This window comes from Heliconius melpomene, chromosome 2, assembly GCF_056956725.1.
Source record: "Heliconius melpomene rosina isolate 202511_hmr_F chromosome 2, ASM5695672v1, whole genome shotgun sequence".
NCBI classification, from domain to species: domain Eukaryota; kingdom Metazoa; phylum Arthropoda; class Insecta; order Lepidoptera; family Nymphalidae; genus Heliconius; species Heliconius melpomene.
In genome coordinates, this window is record NC_140390.1 from 1,055,220 (window position 1) to 1,072,885 (window position 17,666).

General features: G+C 32.4%; 1 protein-coding gene across 5 annotated transcripts in view; it reads right to left on the reverse strand.

Moving 5' to 3' along the window:
* LOC146540263 (homeobox protein cut-like) overlaps nt 1–17,666 on the reverse strand; it is a 154,245-nt gene that overhangs the window by 96,868 nt on the left and 39,711 nt on the right. The window contains exon 2 of one of the 5 annotated variants that reach the window (XM_085201267.1): nt 9,912–9,939. The exons of the other annotated variants lie outside the window; for them this stretch is intronic. Within the exon in view, the coding sequence (XP_085057393.1) occupies nt 9,912–9,929 (18 nt within the window). The 5' untranslated portion in view covers nt 9,930–9,939. The remainder of the gene's footprint in view (nt 1–9,911; nt 9,940–17,666) is intronic. 5 annotated transcript variants of the gene reach the window in all.

Consider the following 17,666-nt stretch of genomic DNA (forward strand, 5'->3'; position numbering starts at 1 on the left):
GGCCAATAATACAACTGTTTAATGCGATGAACGGGTTTTGTGTGAGATAGTTCTTAATTTACTATTATTATTTTTAAAAATCGATTTTTTTTACTGTATCGATTTTTTTAATATAATTTTTAAGCGATATATTCGCATCATAATTAATATACGTTTTTATGTAATTTGATAATACATAAATAATATAATTAAATAAAATGGTGTAATTTTATTATTTATTACACCATTAAAAAGCTATGGACGTAAGCCCGATTCTATATGGAGCGAAACAACTTAAAGTTTGGAAACGACCCGCTTTGGTGGATACATATTTTTTAATTAATTATCATTAATCTGTATTATGATCGTTTGTGTTCGATTGTTGAACGATTTTGAACTCAATGGTTTTGGCATAAGTATTAATGTCTTTTGCCTAATTTTTTTATGAGAAAAAATATTATTTCATCCATTCAATGCGCGGTTATTGTTCGAATTAAATTTTGAATTTAGAATTAAAGGCGATGTAAAATTCAAATTTACACGTTCGAATTATGATTTGGATACCGTGTTCTATTTAAAAAAACGGTTATGGAAAGTTTAGTTAATTATCGTCTGTCATTATTAATGTACCTATATATATTTTTCTAATTGATTTAAATACAAGTAAAATTTGGAGAACTTTGGAAAATTAGATAAGAAGTTTTAGGCTTAAACATATACAAAAAATAAAGTACACATTTTTCCATTCTCCACTTCTTGTCAAATCCGCTACTAATCCTCTATTTAAAACAGACGATTGCAATTACCAATTAACCAAAAACAATGGACATGACCATTCTGGCCGCCATTTTAATTATTAATTAACGGCCGCGCACATACTGAACACTTTAGTTAATTTTCCACACTTAGTTACACATTCGAAATTTGAAAATTCGGCCCTCTATCGAAAGTACGTTGAACTTGTCACGGTACACTTGGCAACGTTTAATTGTTAAATAAAAATATATAACGGTTATTTTTTTTTTAATATAAACTCAACACTATCGAATGATCTTATTTCGTGGGTTTATGTTTTATCTACCGTGTCCAAATAATTTTTGTGATTATACTTATTATATTATTATAACTGGATTTTAATTAATTATTGAATTACATATTGTTTTTGGTAGCTTCATGTTTTTTCCCATATGACTGGATAGATAGATCCCTCTATCTACCTATGACACTCCGTTATTTATTACGCAACTATACGAGACGTTACATGTTCAGTGGCGGAGCTCACCGCTGCGCTACGTATATCAGAGCGAGTAACAGTGCCAGCACTGTAATGTAGTGATTTAACACTAGCTCTCTCTGCCTATCCTGTTGTATCATAAAAAACAACAATATTTTCGCCTATACAAAAAAGGACATTTCAACCACAATTTAATGTATTAAAAGCACCGCAATTCAAATCCTCCGATCGATTAAGGAAAAGGAAACATTCCCAAAGTGTAACCGATGATCGCGTAACGACTCAATCTACGCACATTCAAATTGCCCTTTTTTTCTCGAAAACCTCATTACTTCCCGAAATATAGCCTATGGAGCCCATAAATAATCTAAGGGAACGCATATTTCAGAACAACAAGAAAAAAAATACATAAAAATTTTCTTTGCCCCGCTCCTAATGTTTGGGAACGTCTCCATTGTTGCGTCGATATGGATTTTGTGTATAATATAATGACAAACACGAATAAGTACTTACTGTAAATAATATAAATTCTATTAAATGTATTTATTATATAAATGATAAATAAATAAATTACAATATTGAAATATATAAATGAGACTATTACTTGGTTTCCAGGTTCCCTCTGCCTATCCTGCTATTTGCGGGATACAGCGTGAAGCTAACTAATACCATAGTATAGCTACTTGGGGTGTTTCAGTAATTTAATTATTAATTCCACTCTAAGTTCAATACAGTACTTTCATAAACTTATTGTTACTCAAAGCTTTGCGTGACGCATATAATACGAACTTATTAACTTAGAAAGCACATTTTGTGATCAGTTAATAAAGTAGTACTTTACAGTGCAAATAATAATTAATAGAAATAATCGATTATTAAGAATATTAAACTATTAATTATCTAACTAACCGATTAACTACTGAACCGATTATGATGGAAAGTAAACTGTTCCCTTAGTAGGAGTATACCTTATTTAAATCAAAAAGAAATATTTGTAATATGACTTTTGAGTTTGTGTGAAATTTGTGGACAAACAAACATACATTTATAAAATTTAGCACACGTGCTTTCCAAACACGTGCCTACATCGATCATTCACTCAAACATTATCCAATTCCAGCAATATTACATACATACACACAATATAAACTGATAACTCCCTTTTTTTAAAGTTAGCTAAAACAGAACGAACCAACAAAAGAGAGTAAAAATTGAAAAAAAAAGAAAACACCACCCATATCTAACTTAACGAAACAAAAAGAGAAAAAAAAAGAAGTAATAGCAATAACAGAAAAATATATTAAAGTGATTATGGCACGCCGTGGCAAGTGCGACAAAGGAAACAGAGCGGCGTGGGGTTCCGCACATAGATTCTTGCATTATTTTAGTATGCAAATGCGACGCTATCTCATGACACTGTAAGAGCAATTTAAATTATTTTTTATGGTTCCTTCGAGTATTGAGAGTTCGCCAAGTGGCCGTATATTGTGTTTTTGAGCTGATCTTTGAGATTTGAATATCTAGGAAGGAGGAAGCTACGGTATAGGGAATATAAGTTGAGTTTATTGTATGAGAAAGAGGTTTTTTAAAATAATATAGCAAGTTAGGCAGAGGGAAGCTAATGTCAAGACACTTTGGTCTCCAGTTTTTTTTGGATCACAACGCTGCTCTATGTCTTATATGATAAGCAAATGAAAAAAAAAATTGTCCCTTCGGGAATCGAACTCGCAATCATCGTGTTTATAGGCAGAACGATTCCACTGCGCCATGACGTCTTCAGAATAAGTATTTATTAAATTCTTAATTTTATAATCAATAAATCTAAAACTTAACAAATACCTATCTACATACATTTTTAGTTATTTTGAAACATTTTTAGTTCACATTGCCAATAACATTGTACGTAACAACAACACCTATCCCGATACAAAACAAACTTTATTTCGTATTTTCGAGGCACTTAAGTGATAATTTATGGCAACACTTAAAACAATTTAATTTTCAATTCAAATTTAATGCGTAACTATAAAGTATTCTTACTCTACCTCTCTCTCTCTCTCTGTCTATATATAGATACGAATTTAATCTGTGGAAAATATTGCAAGGGAAAAATCTGATTAGGTTCGATGATATATAGCTAAATTCCTCGTTTTATTCCTATCTCATTTGAATATTAGACGCGTTATTGAAAAGAAAACTTTCTGAACGGCCTTCCGCGAGCTTTTAATGGTTATTGCCTCCCTTGGTATCTTGGTTCCGATAGGAAAAAAAAGGGAATCAGGTGTTTTTCAAACAATACTGCGTTTTTAATAATAATTACACAAATTTTAATGTAACTTTGCATTTTTTGTGCAATTTTTTTGATGGGGTATTTGTTGATGATATTGTTTTTTTTTGTAATGTTAGCTGTTTTCTCTCACATTGCTAGGATTTTTATTGATCATATTTACCAGTAATAGATTCATCAAAATACAAATTAAATTATTTTTCATTTCCCCGCTGTAGAGAATCTAGTGTCTAAACACTAAATTCTCTCTACCTACCCGGCAATGCGGGGAAATACGTATTTTCTCATAATAAATTCCAAAACATTCATAATCAAATATTGTCTAATTCAAGCGCGCTTATCATCTATTCATTGCGCGTTCTTAATTCGAATACAGTTTAAATATCGAACGGAAACGGATACGGTACTGATTCTAATTTCAAACGAAATATCGCAATTGATAATATTTTTGTGGCGGTCACAACGACACTATTATATTGAACGGAAATTTACGATAATGGTTCATAAATGAACTGCTCTTGTCTATTCCTAGAATATTTCGTATGGAAATGCGTTTTATATTATTAATTATATAATTCTATAATAAGGAAAATTAATTCTGAATTAGAAACGCGACAGCTATGGGTTCGATTCCAACTATTTATTACTTAAAACGCAATATCTTGAAAATTAACCTGTTAGTCCGTAAATACACACATACAGTTATGTCTATTTAATTTAAGTCAAACATTTATTTTCATCTCTGAGTGTAACGAGATATTTAACCTTTATTTTTTAGTAGTAGGTAGCAATTGAATGTTAAAAAGCGACAAACGCTCGTAAACACTAAATCCGACACTGAAATAACTTTCAATTTAAAAATAAATTAATGGGCGAACTAAATGAAATATTCTTATATCAGAATTTGCTGAGACGTCCACGTCTTCTTGAAATAGAAGCGATAAAAAATTTTAATATACACATCATTGACGTAATGCCAATAGTGACTGAGAAATGTTCTACGTCGATTCTAGTTGGGAACAACTAGGAATCGATTTTGCTTAATATCGATTCCAAGAACAATATTAATTGGTATTTATTATTCTACATATTGAGCTTTATTGAGGAGTATCTTGCTTATACCATACCCATGTACCCTTGGGGCCAAGTGTTAAGATAATCTATTCCCCACCCACCACACAAATTCAACATATTGGGTATTAAGTAGTGTAACTAAACGCCGCATTTTGTAATCAGAGTTAGGAAATGAAAATGGTTCATTCTCCCGAGTGAGAGATGAACCCACAACTACCGACCTTACGGGCAAAAACCCTCTCTCATAATAACTTATTTTTATCAACATTGCGTGTAACACCATATCTTTTTTTAAATCAAAAAGCTGTCATTTCTGTTTTGTTCCCAGGCCTTTTAACGTCAATTGATATTCCAGATTCCATTTTCCAGGATAGGTAGGTGTCAACGGTCGCCGTGTCGTCTATTTTGGCGCGAACTCATAAAGTATGATTACCGGTAATGTCACCGGTTTCATTCGGTTCTTGACGGTTTTTTTAATATTGTTCGGAAAAAAGCGGGGAAGTGGGATTTATTTGAATCGTGTAGGGTATACCTATGAATATAGATGTAATATCACATACTTTTTATTATGGTTTTTTTTATTTTATCGTAGTAGCGAGATTTTTTTTAACTGGTCTGGTAACAATGCGCGGCGTTGAGTTCTGCTACTTAAGACGAAAACAAAGTGTCTGGTATTGTAAAGATATGAATAATAAAATTAATTTATTAGACATATTTATAAAGACGAAATATTCATTCAAGCTATAAGCAACATACTTGTTGCGCGATAATCTACTGATTATCGATCAAACTTGTCCAATCCTCCAACTAACAATCATTCACAAAAGTCAAAACCTCTTAAAATAGATGCTTTTTCAATAAAAAAAGTCTCAAAGAAGAGAGAAAAGAAACTAAAATCTGATAGCCCTCGAACGTCCTACCGGGTTACGCGTTATCTTCGATACATTCGTAGGTAGGTGCCTATACAAAGACCGTACGAACAATGTGAGCTCGCCCACGTGGTTTGGGGCAGATGCATATTACATATGCTAATGTGGATGATCCTTCCGTTAGACCTCCCTGCATCCTTCGATCGATTATAAAATGGTATTATTTGATTGTCTTAGATTTTTTTATTGATAATCTGTAGTAATCTCTATTTTACAAAGAAAAATATTTTTTTATTGTAGAAAATGCATAAAAATTTTAACCTGGGCTTCTTCTCTTTATATCACTTCGTACTTCGCAATTCTATTCATTTTTTATATATAAATATTGTGTATATGTCTTATGAGATCGATCGACCATTTAGTATATACTAAGTATGTTTTAATTAAATTAATTTTCTATAAGAATTAATATAAATAATAGATTTTTGGCATATAAAGTGTAAAATATAAAAGGAGAGTGTACGCGAATGATCCATACGTTTTGGGTGTGTGCCAGTGAGTGGAGGTCACTCGGTCATTCAACGTAGGTACCTAGCGTACGTACTTAGTGTTGATAGGATGTTTTAAAATATACGATTTTTTTAAAATATGTACCTAATAAAAAAAATATATAAACAAAGTATATTTTTAGCCTTTTTAGTGTGTGAAATAATTCATTTTATATTGCTATTCGACGAATGACTAGGTATATTTAAATTATTTTCACTTTTGAAGACAAATCGCGGTGTTGAGTTTCGAAACTTAATAGAATATACCTACTATGTAGTACAAGAAAGTTAAATCTATACATTTTGATACATTTCCTTTAAAAGTCGGTTAAAATATTTAAATCGTTATAATACATATTCCTAATGAGCCAATAACTCGTGGAACAATAGCGTCGTGGGCGTTCCGAATCGAAAATTATCCCAAAAGTTTAACATAACGCTTATTCAAATAGGTGTTTTAGTTATCGATAAGTTGCCTATCCGATATAATATTTATTTAAACAGTTTAAACATAGTGAGACACTAGTGTTGAGACACTTCGTTCTCTATTAGGTATGTTTCCGAGTTTGTGTTGATTAGCGCCGTGTTACCACAATTGGAAAATAAGAATATATTTAAAAACCCTCAATGAATTTAAAATAATATTAAGTTCAACTACTAAAACTATTTAAAAGAATTTAGTTATTATTTTGACGAATGATATGATAGACGTAGGTGCGATTTTCACTCGATATTGCATTGCAGCCTTAAGTTACTCATGTATTTTCAAAATAGGTACTTAGTTTTTCTTTATAGAAATACTGATTCTTATTACGATAATATTCTGCTAGGGAACCCTAATTATCACTTCCAACTCGAATTGTGACGATGACTTTTTTTATCCCAATTTGAATTATCGAAGCCATTGTGACGGATTTGACTTTTTTAGTCGCCCTTTATGTCGAGCACACCTTTAATCGCGTATTCAAATTGTGATGCGGAGAAAAAAATAGAAAAAAAAAAAGAATAATAAATATTGTTTATTATTTTGTCCCCAGCGTGTATTGCCGTTTCCGGCTGTCAGCGATTGTGTGATTGAAGACGAATGTGGGTAGTTCACAATGGATGGATTTTTCATATTTTTTTCTTTGGCAAGTTTTAGTTGTCAATGAGTAATTTGTTAGTATTATTGTTGTTTTAATTGTTTTATTGACTTTTTTATTTTTTTTTATTGAAGTCCACAAATCTAAAGCTGTGGATCAGTTTTGAGTCGGGGGAATGAGTTTATTCCTTTCCTTCCTCTAATAATAACTAATAAGACAATGCGCGGCATTGAGTTCAGCTATTCAACATTCAATGTCTCGAAAATTCCTCAAAACGTGGGAGTAGAGTCTTAACATAAGTTTCTCTCTGCCTACCATGCTATATGCGGGTAAAGCAATATGACCGTAACCATAGTCATTCCGTTTTTCACCTGTAAAATATTTATAGAAACTATATTTTAAATTTTTAAATACAAAAATGAAATAAGAAATACTTTTCTAAGTTAGATTTCAATCCACACTCAAATTAGAATCTACACCTATCACGTACTTCCAGACACCGATTACAGCTGCGCCATTACCACGTTCTCTAATTAATACTAATGCAACAATTTCCCATAAAAAATCAATTAAACAACAGCAACAAAAAAAAACTAAAAAAATTGATACACATTAAACGCCGTAAGGACTAAAAATCCGTTCAAAAAAAAAGGCAATCAAGTCGATCGGGGAACAAATTAGACGAATGGCGGGTTTCTTTGTCTCGGCCTCTAATGAGTTTTTAAGTCGATTATGGCAATTTTTCATAGAAAAACTCCGCTTGATGTATCGTCGGGATCAATCACTGTTGCTCACAAATTGCTACGTCGTATCGTATCGTATCGGTAGGTATAAATGACCTTATTTTGTGTTTGAATCGATTTTTTTTTGTTATTGTCGATTGTTATTGTTGTTTGTGATCTATGTTTTTTTTTAAATGAATAATAATAAATTATTGCTGACAATAATTTTACTATTAATTCATAGCGTCTGTTGTGGGTTTGATTCTCATTCAGAGAAAATAGTTACTGTAATTTCTTCGCTTCGGTGACAAGACAAAGCGCGGTGTTGAGTCAACACACATTAGGTTCCCTTTGCCTCCTCTGATTTTTGCGGGAAACATTATAATTAAAAAAAAATGTCTCAGCGTTGTCTTAGTCTTGTTGGACATTTTCACCAATGGATTGCGAAAGGTTAATTCCACTCATATTAAAACGACATATGAGTGAAGCTATTCCCATTTTAAGCATTTCATTTAGTTTCACATGAAATACAAAAAAAATATTTCTATTGGTATCGTTTTATAAAAAGCCCAAACCGTAAAAAGCAAAAGGTAAAATTGAACTGTGAATCAAAAATAAACTGTCAAAAAATAAACATTTAAAACCTCGCCCGGAACTGTCCGTCACATTCCATATTCAAACGAACGAACGAACGAATGAATGTGCGTATTGTTTTAAAATTCGAACGCGAAATTATGAATGCGTATTTCGTTTTACGAAATAATCGTTAATCGGCTTCTTTGTTACGTTCATTCATTCGATTTGTATTGGTTTTGTAGTGTTGTTGATTAGATTGAATGTGTATTTTTTTTTTATATATTTGTAATTATTAATTGACTTTTCTTGCAAAATTATTAGGAAATCTTTTTATATTTAAGGTAATAGGTATATAAAACAGTTTCAACTTGACCTTTTCTTTTTTTCCTTTTCTTTTTTCCCGCATATGGCAGGGTAGGTAGAGCGATCTCAACTCCATGTCAACTTAAAATTATTTTTTCCAACTAGAACGATCTTATTATAAAGAAGCTAATATTAAGAACATACGTCTCTCACTTTTTAAAAAGATCATTGTACTACAAGCAGGCGTAACCTAACGCTGCGCTTTGTCATAACCAAAATAATTTAAATATATAATCACTAATCCAAATCGATTCGAACCTACTAACGTCGCGTATACCTACATCGATGGCGTCTTAAATTCACCCATTGTTTCATTCGATTATTCGATTTCTTTGTTTTTAGTCGAATTGTTTGCGTGTAATTCAATACGAATTAAGAGAGAGCTATTTCAATTTGTACGTCAACGCGTTTTTTTATTTGAATATAATTGAATTGGAATGTTTTTTTTGTTGTTTTTGTATGCATAATGTGATTGGTCCGTTTGTATAGTGGTTATATAACTTAGATGATTGTTCAGGGTTCGATAGGATAAATTAAATATTTTTTAATCCTCATACATTTCCTGGATATTTATAGTAAATACTACAATAATTATTTATTTATTTAGTTAATTTTGTAGAAAAATATATTTTTGTTTTTTAGTTATATTAACAGCTATTTTTAACCGGGATATGTATACGAGATATCTTTGTAGAGCGATTTTATGGCAAGTACGAGTATATATGAGATTATTGCTGTTGACTTATTTAACGACTACAGATATCGTTCATTTTGACGCATAAATAATGATCAAAGTAGTTATAAGATTTAGTAATACTTATATAATCTATTTTAACTTGAGAAGGTAGATACTTTTTTAGTTAAAAACATCCCACATAGCCGAATAGGCAGAGGGAACCTAAGAATCTAGTGTTAAGACACTCCGTTCTCCACTTTCCGCCAAATTTGGGAGGCATTGCATGTTGAGTAGCGGTACATACCTAATTTTTCTCTTTTCCTCTAGTGGATACCGAATCTACTACCTGTCGCGGTTTCAGTAGCCCTGACACTGCGCCACGATTGGGTTCTTGTAGGTACCAAATAGGTACCTAGCATTTAAGATATAAAATATAAAATCCATAACTAATAGCTACCTTAACAACAACTAAGATCTAATAACCGAGTAGCACAACATTACCTCAACAACACACAGCATCTCCACGTACCTGCAACCAAAGATAGATAACTTTAGGTAAACTTGGACACATTCTAGAAGGTTCCAACGCAAAAAAAAATCAACCAATAAGGCTTTTATGGTGAAAAATCTCATATAAGAACTGGGCGTGGCCCCAGCACGCCTATGACTCGATTCAAGATAAAATAAAGTCGATATTCCGATAACTTCCAATAACCTTCGATTTCTGAACGCCCTTCACTATCTTATAAGATATTGAAACGCCTTCTTAGAAACTTGTACACTGCCAAAATGAACTTTAACTCCTGATACCAAGCCTTAAATTCGTATGTCAAATAAAATCGTAAAATATATTGATGTGATATCGGTTTTCCATTAAGAGTTTCAAGTGAATTTGATCTTTATGACAGTGTGTTAAGGTTCATTCTGTCGTGTGTGTATAGTAAAAGGAATGTATTGACGTGTTATCGGGTATGCTGTTGTCCCTTTCACTCGTATGCGCTTAGTGTATGTGCGTCCCTGTCGCCGCGAGATAAGACAGCTTTCTTTGTAATGTCTGCGCATTCTTTTAAAATAATGTACGCCAGAGGTCGTTCGCTGGTTGAAGAAAATGTGAGGATTTTTTTTGTAGATATTTCTTAGAGGCGGTTATTTTTTATTAGGAGGTTGTAGGTTAGATGAGCGAGCAGCGTTTAGCTCCGCAATTAATCTGTAATGTGTGGGGACATCAGGTGGAACTTTTGTGAGGACATTTTTTTAGCTTTACGCTGTATCTTGTCATAGTAGAATAGGCAGAGGAGACCTCCATACACCATAAATCCGCTCCCCACTTTTTGCTGAATTCTCGAGGAACAGCGTGTTGAGTGGCGGAACTCAACGCCGTGCTTTGCCTCGTTACCAGAGCTGCAATCGTCTTTTCGAGTGGGACTCGAACTTACAACCATCGCATTAATAATCGGACATAATCCTTTCGTTAAAACTATAACAGAATAATAAATCACTACATTCTTACAATAACAATTGAATCACTATATTAACAAATCAACTTAAACAAAATAAACAATAATAAGTTAATTTTTAAGGAAGTCTCTATATAAATAAAAGATAATAATAAAATAAAATAATATAAATAAATAAATATTTCTACGATCAATTTTTACACGTTCACAGCCGTACATTACTTTTATTATGTTTTCTTATTCCTATGAATGTTGTTTCGAGCTCAGTGTGGTTTGTAGAACAGTAAGTTAGAAGTGGCATTTATTTCTTTAGTTTTTCTCCTCTACCAATAGTGGGGTAGCTGGAGAGAACCTAATCAACTTCACGCTGTATCCCGGGTAGACAGAGGGAATCCAGTGTTAAGACACTCTGTTCCACACTTTCCGCTGAATATTTCGAAGCATTACATGTTGAGTGGCGGAACTCAAAGTTGAATAATTCCATTATAATAAGCTGTGGTAACAAGATAAAACGCGGCGTTAAAGTTCGCCACTCAACACATGTCCCGGAAATTATGGAACTGAGTGAAAAACACATAGAAAAAAAAAGAAAAATTGTCTCGCTTTAAAACCCGGTTTTTAGCTGCCCAAGCCAGCCCAAGAGTAGCGTTGATTTCAGGTGGAAAGTGGAGAACAGAGTGTTCGAAAATTACCCTCTCCATGCGGGATAGAGCGTGAAGCTATAATAATTCTAGTTATTTTAATACAAATTTTGACTCGATGGCATATCTAACGTTCAATCCAATCGTCCTCCATTCCCATTCTAGAAATATCTCAAAGCATAAATAGTAAATATGATACATGTGGCCGTCTCAATCGAACACTTGTTACAGTTTTTTATTTATTTTACGATCATTTTTAAACCTCAAATATTAATAATATTTTAATTATGGCTGCCCATAAACATTTGTTTTAGTATTTAATTAGATAAATATTTAGTTTTTGCTTTATTATCTTTTGCTTTTAACCAAGAAATAAGAAAAAAATAGAAAATAAGTTATTTAATATAAGCAATTCATATAATATGTATCGAAAGGAAAGAAAAAGATAGTTTCCTTTTAGTTTTCTAGAATGAGAGAGGATAGGCAGAGGTACCCAGAGGGAACCTAATGTTGAGACAGTACGTTCTCCAAGTTAAGTTAAGGAAGTCACCAACGTGCTTTATCTGGTAGAGTGGAGAAACGAAAATAATTAAAAGATAATCATTCTTACAGATCAAACCCCCGACCACCGGTGTACCACAGCCCAACCATGGCCCCAAAACTAAGTAGTTAGGTAGGTACTTTCAAAACCACCCAGAGAAGACCAATTAAAAAAAAAATTAAGCCGGAAGACATTCATTCATTCAATTTTTTTTAATTACTTCTCTTAATACAGACAGATCAACATTATAACATAACTTTCTTAGAGACGATATCATCATAAAGTATTCTAGGCTCGAAATAAGAAAAATAAAAAAAAAAAACGTTACAATTTCAAAATTTTACGACAATCGTAAAATAAATTCAAAGGTGTATACGGGACCTTAATTATATCGACGAACGCATAACTCTCTTTTAATAGATATTCTTGACTTTTATAGTAGGGGTATTTGGTGGAAATTTTTGAAATTATATTTTTACTAGTAGTCGCCGGCGGCTTTGCTTGCGTTGAGCTTAAGATGTGAAATGGAAAACAGCATCTCAAGATCGCTCCCTAGATAGATCCCAGAGTTTAGAAGTCTGAGTAATAATTTCTCAAAAATCATACCGATTTATGATGAAATCATATGATTTTTGATAATTTTTTCCTAGGGCCTCTGAGATTGATCTAGAGAGCGATCTTGAGATGCTGTTTAAATAGTTGAAGAATGAAAATTGTATCTTAAGATCAATATCGGAGTTGAGAACTATTTATAAATACGGGCCTTAGTACTCCCTAAACCTACATGCCAAATTTCAACTTTCAAAGTTCAGTAGTTTCGTCTGTACATTATCTGTCAGTCACTCAATCAAGCAAGGGCAACGAACAAAAATAGATATAATTATCCCACTAGTGGATATCGAACCTACAATCATCTATTACAGTAACCACCACATCACAATGGCCTCGATATATTAAGCTGGGGTAATTGCGTTGATATTGTACACAAATGAATAAGTAATTATATCTTTGATTAATATTTAATAGTTTATTAGTATTTGAATGTGTCTGTTGAAATTTACCATAATTCATGAGATTTAGTGTCTAGAACTAGAGACGATTGGGAGTGACGTTTAAACTATTCTATCACTCCTATCCTGCTGTGCGGGATAAAGCGTGAAACTTAAAGAATAATGTACTCAAGTATAGGTATAATGTATCTCGCTTATACCTAGTAGGGTAAGCAGAGGGAAACTATTGCTAAGACACTTCATTGCGTGTTGAAAAACCAACCATTAAAGCCCCAAGTGGGAATCGAACCCACAAGCAGCCAATTTATCATCTGTATATTAATTGTAAATAATATAAGGAAAAGTAGATATGAATTGTATATTTATTAATATAAATAATAAGAAACGGCAGACGCACAAAAAATAGGTGACTCAAGTGCCAATGAAACTAATCGAGATATGGTTTTTGATAATATTATTGAAAGGCACCATTTCAAATCAAAGTTATTATATTATTTTTAGTATTTCCTTTTATTTTATTACTAGTGGACCCGGACGCGGCTACGCCTGCTTCAACTATAAGAATATTTATTAAATATATTCATGAAATTATTTTCAATTCTAAATAGAATTAGTAAGAAAATATAAGCTTAAATAATCAAAAAGAATAATAAGTAGATACACATTATTAGAAAAAAATATCTGAGTTATTGAAATGAACTAACAAAAGGATTAAAAGTAACAAAGATATGTATTCTTAATATTAGAAAAAGTACCTAAAGTTTTCCGTACGTGCGTACATAGATATCGACTCTACGAAATAACTAAACATTTCTCTCTATTGAGTATGATAATTTTAGCGGGCAATATCAAATAAAATAAGAAGAGAATCAAAGTGTATTTTAAATTAATTATAAACAACAAATAAAGTTCGAAAATGTATGAAAATTTATAAAACCGTCAACGTCATCTGCCCGTTCGCGTCGGTCATACTGTACCGCCCGCTAGGTGGCTAGGTCATTTGGAATCAGTGACATCTCCTTAATTATTTATTAGAATGTTATACAGTAAACTATAATTTCAATCTAGATAAAATGCTAAAAGTGACTATTATATTTATTTTCATAAGGATGAATATCAAAACGTCGCGGTAGCGGTCGCGTAGCAACGACGGTTGTTATTAACATGGCAGAATAAATTGCATGTCAAATTAGAATGTACTTTAAAATATATTAGTATATATGTGTAATGTAATGTTATATAGCCTATAGCACTTCTAAAGAATGCAGCTTTCATACAAAACAAAAACAATGAAAATCGGACCAGTAGATCCAGAGATCTTAGCGTTCAAACAAACAAACAAACAAACAAACAAACAAACAAACAAACAAACTCTTCAGCTTTATTATATTAGTATAGATATAGATATTCTATTTATAAAAGAATATTTAGAAAACGCATATCTGCAACATGATTGCGGGTTCGATGCCTATCCTAAACAAGATTATATTTAAATTGCTTTCAATATCTATACTAATATAATAAAGCGGAAGAGTTTGTTTCTTTGTTTGTTTGTTTGTTTGAACGCTAAGATCTCTGGATCTACTGGATCGATTTACTATGTTTTTGTTTTGTATAAAAGCTGCATTCTTCAGAAGTGCTATAGGCTATATAATATTACATTACACATATGTACTAATAAATTAAAATACTTTCTAATTTGACATGCAATTTATTCTGCCATATTAAAAACAATCGTCGTTGCTAAGCACCGGTTTGCAAAGTTTCTTTATTGTTTTAAGAAAACGTCACCCAAAATGAACTTATATTTTGATATTCATCCTTATAAAAATAAATATATTATATAATATTTAATAAATATTCTTATAGTTCAGGCAGGCGTAGCCGCGTCCGGGTCCACTAGTAAATCTATAAATTTCATAGATACAGAGAGTTAAAAGAGAGAAAGACTTATCACTACGTCTCTCAAAACAAACAAAACTAAACAACCAATAAATATGCACACACAGAACAAGCACAGTGATTTAATTGCATTGCAATGGTACCACAGTTCCTGGTCGCGTGGGTCAATCATCTTTATTGCCGATCGGCCGGTCCTCATTAATAAGCTATATCCGCTAACCTTTCATAGTAGGTACGGACGTGTTGACGGACGGACAGACTGATATTTGATGGTATTTTTATATTATTTTTTTGGTTCACGTTAGCTATGCTCAATTTATGTGGAATCCTGGAGGCATTGCATGTTGAGTGGTGGAACTCAACGCTGCGCTTTGTTTCGTGTCTAGATGTAAGAAATGAAACTAATAAAATATATTTCATTCCTCCAAATGGGAATCTACTCCACAACCGTTGCGTTTACAGTGAGGTTGTGTTCTTTTCATCAGGGTAAGCAGAAGGAACCTAGTGAACCTAGTGAACCTCCGTCCGTCCGGTTTAGACTCCAACCGCTTAGACCACTAAACCACACGTTCTTATTAATTACGTCGAAATATTTTTTCCGCTATTACAACTTATTAATATTGTTAGCATCTCTATAGAGATATTTAAAAAGAAATTATAGAACTAACGTGGACAAACGAATATTTAACAACTGTACCAAAACAACGTACATTGTTGTTTATATCACATTTCATTATCTCCCTTTGATATCTATGAATGGAATTTACGATGTATTTTATGGTGTATTTTGTTCAAAACAGTCCGTCTATCCAAATAGCTATAGCCAAACATCTATAATATTTGGAGAAGTAGTATGGATTAAGAGTTTTTCCGGCGGCTTCGACCGCGTGGTTAAACAGAAATAATTTAGAATTATGATGACGTATGACATTAGAGTGACCGAAGGTACAGTCGGTCACTTTAGAAAGTCTAAACTTCATATATTTAAAATATCATTTCGTCAATTATGACCAAAAGAACGAAAAATTGAATGAAATTCTATTACACGCAGAAGGCATTATAAACATAGTTCAATATAAATAAAAAAAAAATATAATATTTTTTAAAGCTACCTAACTTTTTACCCAAAATTACCCAAAAAAAAGTTCAAAAGTTACCCATATAATTATAAATTTTGGTCACTTAACGGCGGAGGGTACTCCTGAACTAACATTTGACCAGCTAACTAACTATTGACCTCAATTAACGCGATGGCCCGTGACAGGATACACAAGTAATCCGGGATTATTACGATAAAACACCTCTTAGGATATCTTTACCCTTGTCGGGTAAAACTGTGAGGGCTTACACGACTTCTCAAACTTATTTGGATTGGACAATAAGTTGGGAAGTTGTGTTTAAAATTAAGCCAGAGTTAAATTTTTTTTGGAAATTTATCAAAATTATGTTGAAATTAGGGAATGACTCCCTGTTATGACGATAGGTTACCTCCGGTTATCTTACTAGGCGTATATCTAAACGAGAAAGCGTACACTTAAAAATAAAAAATAGTTTAGGCAGCAGGTGATAGTGTTAGGTCATTCCAGTCTCCACTTTCCTACCAATTTTACGAGATATTGCGTATTGCGTTGCGGAACTCTACACCGCGATTTCTCTTACTACCAAAATACCACTAACGAATAAAATTATTACATCGAAAATCGACAAAATCACAAATAACTATACCTACAGTTAGTTTTATTGCAAAATAATTTCAAATTCAAATCTAACTTGCACGTAACGCTGGGGGCGCCCTAGAGGGCAAGAGATCGACCGGACGTCCGGTCAGCACCCCCAAACCGATACTATGAAGTATTTATTGAGTTGCGGCTCACCAAAGTATTTTATTGTTCAGTTAGACCCTTTTTGTTGACGGCTTGATCAATAAAGGATTTTGGCGCTTTGAAATAAGGCTCTTTTTATACGATATTTACTGAAGTGTCAGAATAATTAGTTAAAACAATTTGTGGTTTTTTTTGAGAGTAACTTTGAGTAATTATCGCTTTTGTGTACTCGATTGATGGAGCTGAGGTCGGGGTTGGTCGCAGGTTTGATTTCGAATAACTAAAATTGGGGTCATCGTTCTACGACACTACCTATCTATAGAAAAAAAAACATTATACATCTAAAAAAAACGATTTATCAAATTCATTTCCAAAGAAAAAATACTTTTAAACTTTATTTTTTAGTTTTAGTGTGTATTCTACATATAGTAGGGTAGGCACAGAAAATCTAGTGTTGAAACATATCATTCTCTATAAACCATCCAATTTTAGAAATATTGCGAGTAGTGTGGCGGAACTCAACACCGCGGTTTATTTTGTTACCAGAGCGAGGAAATAATTCTATGCGAATTCATTTCAATAATGGGAACCGAACCCCCTATGCCGCTCAACGATGTTAACATTTATTTAATATATAAACTTTTATTCTAAATAGGTACACCTTGTATTTCAGATAAACAGCATGTTCCAAAAAAGTCTATATAAAAATGGTCCAAAGTTCAATAGTATTAAATATCGGCTTGACGCTAATAGCTTGTAATCGAAGTTTGAAAACAACAGGTGTTCGGAATCAAATACTGACGGTTATACAGCACATCTGCGGTTCTATTTTAGTGAGCTTTCTTATTAAGTTTTTTTAAGTTTGTTTTTAATTATTTATAA